Source organism: Eumetopias jubatus, unplaced genomic scaffold, assembly GCF_037043125.1.
Source record: "Eumetopias jubatus isolate StellerSeaLion01/CBP00866 unplaced genomic scaffold, mEumJub1_p1.0 scaffold_17, whole genome shotgun sequence".
Taxonomy (NCBI): Eukaryota; Metazoa; Chordata; class Mammalia; order Carnivora; family Otariidae; genus Eumetopias; species Eumetopias jubatus.
In genome coordinates, this window is record NW_028274823.1 from 56,685,056 (window position 1) to 56,697,369 (window position 12,314).

Consider the following 12,314-nt stretch of genomic DNA (forward strand, 5'->3'; position numbering starts at 1 on the left):
AGCATGTGGCCCAGGGCGCCTCCCATCAGGAAGCCTTCTAGGCAGCAGGGTGGCCGGGAGAGAAGCCAGGCTTTGGAACCTCACAGCCCCGGGCTGAATTCCAATTTGACCTCTTGCTGACTTAACCTCTCTGAGTCTCAGTTTCCTCCTCTGTGAGATGGGGCCGCCCCACCTGGCAGGGCTGTCGTACGTGGGCACAGTGGCAGGGACTCAGCCATCGGCCCCTCGTTTACTATGATGCCAGGAGCTGGGCCTGTGCCAAGGCTCACAGCCCCGTCGGCCCTCGCAGAGCCCCACTACAATTGTAATCTCTGCATCGCAGCCCAGCGTGGAAGCAGAGACACCCCTCGTCCACGAGTGTTCTTCCAAGGTTAAAGTCACCACACCCTGCCCGGGTGTAACAAGGCAGAAGCGTCATCCTGTGGGCAAGAAACACCTTTCCAGCTGCCTCCATCCAAAGGTGGGCAGGTGAGGAGGGGAGGAAAGGAAAGCACCTGGCCTTAAAGACAGAGCCAGTGGCCACGGGGGAATCTTTATAGGATACCTCTCACTCCCATTCACCGAACCACCCGCCTCCCGGAGCTGGGGGGAGACCCAACTCCCAGCCCACCCTCATCTCCTCTCTTTTCGCTTCCTTCCTCCTTCCTCCCTTCCATCCTTCCCCTCCTGTCTTTTCTCTTCATCCCCCCCGCCCCCGACTTATAAGACAATCACCGGATGAGCAGCACCATCAAGCCACATTCCCGGGGCAGCTCGTCCAAGCCGACTCCGTAGGCCCCGACTGTGGGCCGCACTGGGAGATGTGGCTTTGAGAGGTGGGCAGGGGAGGGGCTGAGCAGCTGGTACAGGGGACAGGCCCAGAGTCTAGTGAGGGAAAGAGACAAGGTCAATGAGTTAGTCCTGATAGGTTAGGTAAATCGGGAAGGTGCGAAGATAAAGCCTTCCAGAAGCTGGTGATGAGTGCCGATTACACCCGGCTCAATTCTCAAGGTTTTCTACGAGTTACCACCATGCCACTTACCACACACAACAACCAGATGCACGGCTGGAACAACCACGGCCAGTCAGGTTGAACTTGCCCGTGGTGCGAGGACAAGGTGGCGGTGAGACTCAAACCTGGGCCGGCGGGCTCCAGAGCTCAGAACCAGTTTGAGACACGACCAGTGTCTACAGGGCATCTGTGTAGCGGGCCACCTGTTGATGAGGCAGGCAAGACGGGTGTGGAGGTAGTCACTTTTCCATCTGAGGCTTACCAACAAAGTGATGTGGCTAGCCCAGAAGTCAAAGTGAGGGGCAGAGTGTGGTCTGGGGTCTTGGATCCCCAGCTTTCCTCCTCACGCATCCCGCCCCCAGGTCAGGTGTGTCCAGACAGCTCCCCGGCAAGGCCATAAAGAGCAGGCATCAGGCCGGGCTGGGCTGGGCACTGGGCGTGGGGTGCAGCAGACTGCTGTGGGCAGCAGGGGAAAGCGGGAGGAAGCACGTTTGTTGAGGACCTGCTCTCAGCTAGGTACTTCTACATACAGCCCGGGGGCTTATTTACCTCTCATAGAAGCCCTGAGAGGCTTCTCAGTTCAGATGTGAGAGGGTAACAGCAAGACTGGACCAAAGCACCCAACCAGGAGGCAGCAGAACCAGAACTCCCACGTGGGCTGGGTGCCCAAAGCCTCTGACTGTCCAGTCCTCCCTCCCCTCATGCACTGCAGGCCTGGAGCTCCCTCCCACTGGCAGGCAAGGGCAGGAACTGTTCTCAGGGGGGTGCACAGGGCCAGCGCCTTAGCTGGCTGGAATCCGGTGAGGACAGAGAGTGTGACCGTCTCCGTCACTCTCCTTTGCGTTCAAGCCCACGGCAGCCTGAAGTTGAGGTCATCTGTCAGGCTGAGGCTGGGCGCCATGCCCTTGGGTCAGCCTGCCACACGCAAGTGAGGTCGGGTGCAGCTCGGCCTACGTGGGCTGGGTGTGTGGGGGGGACTGGGTGTGCCAGGTTGGCTCACTGGCACCCTGGACAGTCACATTACAGAACTTATCATCCCCTTTAGAGATGAGGAAGTGAGGCTCCAAAGGCGATGTGACTCAGAGTCAGTGCCTGGTGGAGCTGGGGGCAAGGCTTCCTGAACCAAACCATGTGTTGCGCCCTACACCGTGTCCAAAGATGGGCCCACGCTGGGACGAACTCAACGGCAGGGGCTGGTGTGGCCGAGGAAGGGCTGAGGGGACCTGAGGGCAGGGGCTGGGGATCGGACTGCACAGGGCAAGGCCTGGAAGCAGCCCAAGTCCTGTGCCAGGGTCCATGAGGACCCAGTCCAGCGGGCACTGGTCAGCCGCACTGGTCTGATCAGTTAGGCCAGGGCCGGTGTTCTGGGCAATCCATCTAATTGACACAACACTCCCACCAGGCCATGGAGTGAGGAGTCGGGGAGACAGGTGTCAAGAACCAAGGAGAAAGCCAAGGTTCGACCAGGGGAGCAGGAGGGCAGGGTGGGCCGGGAGGACCTTTAAGGAGAGCTAGGTTTGATTCTTGTCTAGGCTACTTGGTAGCTGAGTGACCTTAGGTATGTTACTTAACCTTTCTGAGCCTCCTTGTGTTCATCTACAGATGGGGAAATAATTGGGGTGAAGACCTGGTGTAGGACAGCACCGGGCCGGGGTTCTGGGCGGCTGATGGCAAGGCTGGACCCTGGGTCTTGGCCCGCTGACTACTCCCAGCCTCCACCTGCTGTGGGGCCGGAATTCCTTCTGCGATCCTGCCAGGGTCCAAGCTGAACAGGGAAGTGGGCTAACCTCAGCCACTGGGTGGAGGGCAGCATTGACTCAGGCCCCAACAATGCCGCCACCAAGGAAGTGAGGATGGTAACAGATGTTGGAGGCTTTGCTCAGAAAGCCCACAAAGGTAAGCCTGGGCTGTACATGTAACTGCCCACGGAATGAAATCTCTCAGCTGATTTTTGGCCCTCTCTCTCGTACTTGGAGTGCTCTATAAAAGCATTACATGGTCTCAGAAGCCGGGGCCCTGCAGTGACCTCCCCCCACATCATGTCCAAGCTGATGCAGGGGCCCCGAATCTTCTCTAAGGAGCACTGGGCCGAAGATAGCAGAATGAGGAGTCTTCGCCTAATGACAGCCCCTCCTGTAGGAACAAGCATTTTCTTAGGACCTGTCACCCGCTAGTTGAAGAGTCAGCTCCGGTGGCCGCCTCTGGCTTTCTTTGCTGAATAAAAGGAGGGGAATGACGAATGTGTGTGGTCTAGAAGATATACAAGGGCACGTACTAAAAACTGGCCCTCGGGATTGAATCAGAGACTACGAGGCAAAGCCAGCTTCTTGGGGACTCCCCCACCCTCACACTGAAAAGTACCCTTTTCTTCAGCAAGTTTTGTTCACTCCCCAAAGCACGTGAGCTAGTTCCACAAGCCTGCTGGGGTCACGTGAGACAAACCCCACGAGTAAGTCCAGTGCCTGGGAAGAGCGGTTTCTGAACCACTGTCTGTCCTTCCGCTGGGAGATGCGTTTTTACTTTCCTTCCTGCCTCCCCAGGAAGGAATGATCCTTTGTGAAATGCTCACGAAGGTGAGCAAAAGTCTGGATAACTCCCACCAGCCAAGCAGCCGACGTCTCCTCCTCCAGGAAGCTGGCCTGTTCCCCCTGCCCCCCACCCCCAGGGCTGCATCCTCACGGCTGGCCACCCTCTTGCCCCTTCACTCTGCACTCATTTCAAATCATTTCACTCACAGGGACACCTCTTCTACTTCTGAACACTATCTCCCTTCAACCGAGCGTGTGAGGCCCCCTCTACTCTGCTCCGAGGTGGTCCCCATCTCTAAGCACAGTGATGACTTTACTTTCAAACAGACATGCCCCCCGTTTGTAAAACACCTGAGGTTGGGATGAGTTCACCACCCAGGCCACTGCCACCAAATGATCACCAGCATTGGAGTCGGTGAAAAAACCAAGGGAGAGATTTCAGGCTCCTGCAAGGGGAGGGGAGACAGGAGAATTTATTTTTAGTTAGAAAAAATTTTTTTCTTCTAGATACCAAGTTTCAGAAAACCTTTCAAGGGTGTCTTTTTCAATTTTGTGGCCGGAGAGAGGGAGTGTATCCTAGCCTGAAATGGTGGGGAACATAAGCTGCTCCCACTGGGTGGATTACTTCCCTGGCTAATCGGCTGTCTGCAGGGCACCGGGGTGCCCGAGCTCTTCCAAGAAGGAGCGGGTGGATTTATGGCTCTCGGGGTTAGTGCTTCTTGGGGGGCAAGCTCTGTTCTTTCTGCATGACTCTCGAAAAAGAACTCCTGGGTCTGATCTAGCTCCTTTCTCTCGGATTCCCAAGCCAGCCTGTTCCCCCCAAGGAACAGCGCTGCAGAAGCCTTCAAGGAACCTAAAGAAATACAAATTACTACTCATGTCAGACCATCGTGGGGGGGAGGGCACACAATCTGAGGGTTGCCTGCCATAACAACAGCTTCAAAATACACAGCTAATCCAGGACAAACCAGCACAGAACACCACCCAGTACTGCTGGCCAAAGCTTCAGAGCTATCCTAATGTGCATATGGGACCAGGAGGCTGGTGGCCCCTTTTGGGACACCTGCTGCCCCTCCAAGTCTCGGCTCCACCTCTCTGCCTGCTCCTTGGCTGTGGTTCAGTCCACAGGGGCTTCGAGGAGATGGGAGGGAGGGAAGGATGAAGGGGGTCTACCTCCTGTGGGTCACAGCAGGCTGGAGATGCCCCTTGCCCCTAGCCCTGGTTAGGGGCAGAAGGGCCTTGCTATTTCTGGGAATATAAAGCACAACCCTGTAGGATTCCTACACCCTGTCTTCAAATATCCTCATATTATCCAATTGGAGTATGCCACTTCCTGCCAAGACCCTGACTAATCCAGCCCCCAATTAGGCTCTCGTTAAATATCCAGGTATTCATTATGCCCTTGAACCAATGTGCTTGACATATTGTAAACATGGACAGGAAAAGACTTCCACCCTGGCACAAGCCATAGACCACTTGGAGGATCCCTGTCTGAACACCCAGGCCTGACCCCCTCAGTCTCTAGGACAGGGGAGCCTTCTGGAGCCCAAGTTTAGGGAATGGAGGATTCCTAGAAGGTCTGTCTTTCTGGGGCCCCCCGTCTGGTTGGCAGGTACTCTCTCACGACAGAAAGCAGGGGTCTGACACAGCCTTGGGTCTTGGGCCTGACAACTGGCCATTCCAGTGGATTTCCTTTTTTGGGGGGGGAGTTAAGTAGGCTCCACACACCCAGTGTGGAGTCCAGTGCGGGGCCCGAACTCACAAGAGGACCCTGAGATCAAGACCTAAGCTGAAATCAAGAGTCCGACGCTTAACCGACTGAGCCGCCAGGTGTCCCTCCAGGGAATTTCCATTCTAGGGGAACCCCCTGGAGAGGGAGGGCTGCGAACCGTCACGTCACGCTGTCCCCTGGAGGGAGCAAGGCCGGAAGAGGCAAAGGGCCTGTGGTTGGGTTTTGGCACTGGCCTTGTAACAGCTTGGAGTCAACACCGGCGACGAAGGTCACAAGAGGCTATAAAACAAGGTGGAATGTAACCAGCAGCTAGAAAAGTGATAGGCATGCCCATTGTCCACTGAGTAACTGTGGTCACTGTGCCCCATTCGGATGTCTTTTGGTCTCCTTCAAAGGTCTCAGGAGACCTCTTGAAAGTGGAATGTGTGCTCGGCACAGCTGCCTGCTCCCCGGGGAGAGGGGAGGCCCGGGTGAACTCGGCTCTGCACCCGGCCCAGCTGCAGCTCCCTTCTGCACGCTGCCCCAGCCCTCCTGGCGCTGGCTCCCCATCTCACCAGGGCTCCCAAGTGTCTGTCGCACGGCACCGAAGTTCTTGCCATCACCCCCACTTCTAGATGAGGTGCACGAGCAGGGCAGAGCAGGCCGAGCCCAGGACCAGGCCCAAGCACAGGTAGAAGGACATCACCACCCCCGTGGCCTCGGCCAGCTCACGGGGCACGATCTTCGGCCCGTACATGAGAGCCAGGGTGCTGAGGTAGCCGTTGCTGAGTCCCAGCAGGGAGGTGAAGAGCACCGGGTAGAGGTCAGACCGGAAGAGCACCGTGCGCAGGCGGACGCGGGGCTGGTAGTTGCAGAGCATGAAGAGGGGGAGGAGACAGGTCCGGAGGAGCACAAGCCCGGGGAGCACCTTGCTCCTGGGCCCCGGCACCTGAATCCAGGCTGTGACCTGCCGGCCACACAGGTCGGCGAAGTTAAACAGGAGGAAGGTGGTGAGGGGGACGAAGAACTTGGTGGTCCACGGCGAGCCTGAGCCCTTGTCGAGGGACTCGATGTTGGTGGCGATGGCAGGGAAGACAAGGCTGGTGATGAAGAACAGGTAGACGACACAGAAGCCCAGGCCAGCTGTCCTCTTCAGGATGGGGCGGAGGGGTGGTATGGAGGGGTCGCGGGGCCCAGGGGCTGCCAAAGGGGCGCTGGGGGAGTCGTGGGGTGCCTGGTCTTCCCCAGAAAACACGTGGGCTGGCCAAGCAGGCCTCAGGTAGAACCTGCGGGTGGAGAGGGCTCGTGGTCAGAGGACCCCGGAAAGCAGGCTCACCTGGGATTTCCAGGGACACGGCAGGGGACCTACAGGCCTGGTACACAAAGCCTCAGGGAGCCCTCAGACATGCGTGTCTCGGGGTGGCCACGGGGAGGCCCCCACAGTCCCTGGCCTGCCCATCCTGGTGCTGCCTGAAAGGCTGGCCACGAGCAGAGACAGAGGGAAGCAGCACTAACTGCCCCCTCTGTTTGGTCTCACTCCTTAGGGGTCTTGATGGTTAAAAATCTGGCGGCTATGGCCCTACGGATGTGCAAAAACCCCCACTCCCCCCACCACGTGTCCTTCCTAGTTCTGTTTCTTAAGCAAAAGTGGGATCAAACTACACACATCGTAAAACTTTCTGCAACAGGACAATTCCTAAATACAGTATATAAATGCATTACCTAGCAGCCCAAATAACATCCTTGACGATGATATACACATGCGTGCACATAATCGCGTCTAGAACAGTATCTCGTGGCCAACCTTTAACATGGAGACACATGACCCAATGGCCCTCTGTGGTGTAGTGTATTTCATTGTATGCATATGATTTAATATTCATTGTATGCATATACAATTTAACCGTTCCCTTACTGACGGACATTAAGGTTAGCTCCAATTTCTCTACTACAAATAATGGTGCAATGAGTAGTCCCACACATACAACCTTGCACCTGTATGTATTTCAGTAGAGCAGATTTCTAGAGGAGGAACTTCTGGAGCAAAACGTTTGTATCTTTAAAATTTTGATAGCTGTCAAGTAAATTGCTCTCTAAATAGGTCGGACCAATTTGTCTCTGCTCTGTACCACTCACCTGCCCCATCTCCAGTGTCACCTGCCCTGTTAATCTCTACACGGTCGTTGGTTTCTTCAAAAACACTGACCACAAATTATAACCATCGAGTTAGTTTCTGGTTTATAATCTGGCTCCTTCGATAGAAGGACCATGTTTGCCCGTTTCCAGCTAAATCTCCCGGCACAGAGTAACCCTTCAAAACATAATTATAACTAATATGTCTATAAAGGTGTCTTTCCCCCCATATCCTCAACACTGAATATTATCAATATTTTCCATTTCTGCTACTCTGACCACAGTAGAAGACGCTTGGGTCACCTGGCCTCACCGTCTTGCTGTGTGACCTTGCCTGAGTCACTCAACCTCTCTGGGCCTCAGGTGCTGAAAGCCAGGAGACATAGGCTGACTGCATGACCACACCTCACACAGAAGGCTTGGTGTGGGGTTGGGAGAACAGTAGCTCAGTGATGGCTGGCTTCTGGTATCAGCCCCCGTTCTGTCTCCCCATGTGACCTTAGGCCAGGCACGCCCCTCTCTGGGCTCAGTCTCCTCCTCTGTAAGATGGAGGGGTGCTGCAGCTGCGAGCTTCTGAGCCCCCTGCCAAGCCACCCATCCTAAGCGCCTACGGGTAATAAGCAAGTTGCTGGGACAGCTCCTCCTCTGAGCCACTTTTCTGTGTGATGCTCAGCTGGGCACTGCAGCCTTGAACTCTGTCTTGTTCCACAACCGCTATTTAGGGAAAGGAGTATTCTTACTTCCCCCACTACTCAGTGGCAGGTCCCAGCCTGAAGTCAGCTCTGAGAGGGCTCCACCCCAAGGTGCCCTGGTCAAAGCTCTTCCTCATCAAGCTCTTCCACATCTGTCTCATGTCGCCCTCCTGGAGCCAGCAGCTCCCCCCGCCCCACCATGGCCTGGGGCTCCATTCATCCTGGGGGCAGCCCCTGTGGGCTTCCCTTTTAACTATGATTTAGTTTGAGCAGCCCCAGGAGCACGGCTGTCTCCAAAGCTCCTTCCTCAGATGCATTTTTGTAAACCTAGAAGTCTTGACCAAAGTGTTAATCAGCAAAGAAGGAGAAGCTTCCATGGGACAGCATAGCTCCTGGCTCAGCTGGGAAGGATTTTATGAGGATTTCAGTTGGAAAGTGAGACTGGAAACTAAGGTGACCAACTGTCCCATTTGCTGAGACTATCCTGGTTTTAGCACCAAAAGACCCTCATCCTGGGAACCCCTTCAGTCCCAGGCAAACGGGGAAGGTTGGCCACCCCACTGGAGATAGACCCATGTGGAGCACCATGAAACAGGACACAGGGAAACGGCAGGAGTACTGGGGCCCTCCTGCCTTCTGTCCGTTCCATGACTCAAACATGGTGCAAAGGACACAGCTGTGGAAACAAATCCGGGTTCAAACCCCGGTCTGCGACTCACCAGGGGAGCAGCCTGGGCACGTCTATTAACTTACAAAGCCTCGGTTTCCTCATCTGCAAAATGTGGAAGGACGGTAACAACTGCACACAGTTGTCACACATGAGAAGTGAAAGAAAGACACCCAGGCATAAACCGCTGAGCTCAGGGCCACCATACAACTTGGGTCCCTGTGGGAAAGGGCAGAGCCAGGGCCTGGGCCTCCCCAGCTCAGCCGGCTGGCCCACTGGGCGGCCACAGGCTGGCCCCCTGGCCTTCTCCGGCTCCGCTTCTTCACCTGTAGAAAGGGGCAAATAATTCCTGCTTCTCATACATCAAATACAACAGTGGATTGGAAAACGCCTTGCAAAGAATAAAACGTGAGAAAAAGTTAAGGGCTATTGTTAAAAGAGCAGCAAGAAGCACAAAGAAAAAGGAGAGACGAGAGAGAGAAAGCATGAGAGAGGCTGAAGTGAGAGAAAAGGTCCCCCAGGGGGAGGGAGGCCTGGGGAGACAGTGAGCACAACGCAGCTCTGGGGTCAAGGGGGCGCTCAGGCACGTCGTTCGACCTCGCGGAGCCAAGCCGGGGTTCTCGTGTGCGCATGGGGCCGGCTGTGATGCACCGTAGTGCCGCACCCCGTGAGGAACAGGTGCCTGAGCCCCAGAGGAGAGACGGCCCATCAGGCCGGGCTGAGCACAGTGCAGAAGCGGCAGAGGTGCTCCACGAATGGAGCTGTTCTTCATCACTATTATTCCTCAGTCCCACTTCGGGCGCCTGCCCCCCCTGCCCCTCCCTGTTCAAAACCTGGCGAACTCCAGCTGCTGGGGGGCATGCGGGGGGTGCAGCACAAAGCCGGCTTCTCGGATCTGCCGGGGCACAGCAGTGAACAAAATCCACACCATTTCTGCCTCGGTGGTGGTGGTGGTGGGCGGTGGGGGGGGGGGCCTCTCTCCCCAGTGGGGAGATGCGCAGTAAGCGAGAAAGCAACCAGGCCACAGCTAAGGGAAGACCGCAAGCAGGTCCGGCCGGTAGAAGCAGAGCTGGGGGCCGCCCGACGGCAGGGCGGGCCTCACCTGGCGTACTCCAGCCGGGGTAGCAGCAGGTAGAGGCCGACGCAGAGCCCCAGGAAGACGTCCGCCGTCAGGAAGAAGGCCAGGGTGCTGTCCGTCACATCGCTGGACGCCGCCAGGTCCACCAGCAGGGCCACGGCACTGATGGTACCCCCCATGGCTCCTCCTGCCGAGAGCACAGGCCTGTCACCGGGATGGGCGGGCCCACCTTCCTCCACCTCCGACCTTGGACCCTCCATTTCTCTTTACTGCCCTTCTGGTGGAGTCAGCAGTTTTAGATTCAGGGCCTTCTCAGAGAGCCCTCTCCTGTACCCTCAGCCCAAACCACCTACCAACCAAAGTGGGCCAGAGGTTCAGGGAATGTTCCAGCACAGGCCCTCCCATGGCTCGGAGCAACAGAACCGCCATGTCGCCCACCCGCGAGCTCACGGCACTGACCTTGTACCCCACGGGAGGTGTGGCACATACACACGTGAACACGGGTGTGCGCACAACACACACGTGCTCATGCTTTCTCATATACACTCTCTCTCACACACACACATTGCTGTGCTATCACAGTCTTACACACTCACACTCACATGCATGCAGCCGCCCTCCCACATGGAATGCTCTCTCGCCAAGGGCTTTGCCATGTGACCCATGTGACTCCGTGCCACCACCATTCACTGCTACCAACAGAGGAGGCGGCACAACTTAGTGCATCCACGGCTCTGGGCGCCAAACAGATGTACATCTGACCCTTGACCCTGCAGCTCACTTGCTGGCGACCTGGGGGCTAACGTGACTCCTTGGAGCCCCAGTTTGCTGGTCTATAAAATGGCGCTAACAAGCCCTGCCTTGCATAGCTGCTCTGAGGACTGAATGTCCGGAAAGGGCCCAACACACAGTCGGCTTTCAACAAGTACCGGTCCCCTTCTTTGCCACAATCACACCGTCACTTCTGGGAGGCGGGGGGCGGGGAGGATGTGCCTCACTTTTCTGTCGAACTCTCACAGCCGTGGCTAGTCAACCTGTGCTGGGCAAGACTAAGAGGTCAGACATGTTGTGCATGCCCCCAGATCACTTACTCCTCTCCGTCTCTGTTTCTTTGCCCGGAAAATGGGGCTAATACTTGTGTCCTCTCTGTCCCCCGAGGCCTGGTGGGTATGTTGCACTGCCGGGCTGAATGAACGCGTCTGCCCGCATTCGAGGACCAGGATACTGATTCTCAGCGAGACAAGGAGGTGGCAAACTGCAGACACCAACCAGCAAACCGGCCTGCGTGGGCAGGGACGGCCCTGTCATTGTCATGCAGCCCCGACCAGGCGGCACCTTCTGCCTGGTGTCGCACGAGCAGGAGCGGAGAGCAACGGTTGAGGGCCTCGCCCACACTCTGCCCGACAGCGCTGGGGCTGAGCTTCATTTGCCTGGGCAGGGCCCGGCATTGGGATTTGAAAGGATGGCAGAGATTTCAAAGTCAGCGCAGTGGTGACAAAGAGCACAGACTCTGGAACCAGAACATCTGAATCCAATCCTGGTTTGACCGCTTCCGGCTGTGTGGCCTTCAGCAAGTCACTGAACCTCTCTGCGCCTCCATGTCTTCATCTGTAGAATGGGGATGTGAGTAATACCCACATCAAAGGGCTCTTACGAAGATAAAAAGGATCCTGAGCTGGAAAGCATTCAGAAAGGTGCCCAGCACACAGAAGTGCCTATGAATCCTCTCAGATCCCCAGTTAGGTGTTCGGCTATTTCTGTCCTTCCTACATCAAAGCAGCAACAACAGGGTAAACTCCTCGCCAACCTCGGAGAAGCTGTAATCCCCACCTGGGTGTTTTGGAAGAACTGGAGCTCAACTTGAGTAAGACACTTGCCGGCTACCCTGAGGAACAGATCTTAACATCACTGCCTATTGATTTCCCTCTCTCTCTCCTCAACTTGTAGGGAATTTACAATATTATCATCAACAACAAACCAGGCCTCCGGGAGCTCATCTTTCATGACTCCCTACTTTTATCTCATCGGTTATGGAAATACATGCAAATGAGGGGTTTAAAAAAACACCAGCACAAAACAAATGAATTGTTCCTCCCAAGCCTACACTTGCAGAATTCACAGATGGGCTCCTCTGGACGAGAAATGACGGAGGCTAGGGAGGTGGCGGTGGGGCCTCTGGGAGCCGGGGCCACCTCGGATTTTCCAGGGTGAGGGGCGCTCAACCTCCCCCTCTCCCCCCCGCAGAGTGAGGACACTGGCTTAGGGCCCCAGGGTAATCAATACCGAAGTGCGAGAGCCGGACTTTTCAACCTTTGAAGAAATGGACTTTCTGAAACATTCACAGGAGAGTTCCCTTTTTGAGAAGATTCACAGGTGGCCAGATGAACCTGAAGGGCCCCCTGCCAGCATAAATGGTGTGTTTGGTCACTGGCTCCTAGACAGGTAGCCAGCAATGTGGTTGTAATGAAAAATACATCCTTTGGCAGGATGGAGGCAGTTGAGGGGACAAGAGCT

At 56.0% G+C, this 12,314-nt stretch overlaps 1 protein-coding gene across 2 annotated transcripts in view; it reads right to left on the reverse strand.

Annotated features, from left to right (window-relative positions):
- Positions 1–3,951: 3,951 nt before the first annotated feature.
- SLC29A3 (solute carrier family 29 member 3) overlaps positions 3,952–12,314 on the reverse strand; it is a 40,628-nt gene continuing 32,265 nt past the window's right edge. For both annotated transcript variants that reach the window (XM_088019791.1, XM_028109604.2), the window contains 2 exons: positions 9,825–9,987; positions 3,952–6,516 (listed from right to left, as the gene is read on the reverse strand). In XM_088019791.1, the coding sequence (XP_087875917.1) occupies positions 5,862–6,516; positions 9,825–9,987 (818 nt within the window). In that variant the 3' untranslated portion in view covers positions 3,952–5,861. The remainder of the gene's footprint in view (positions 6,517–9,824; positions 9,988–12,314) is intronic.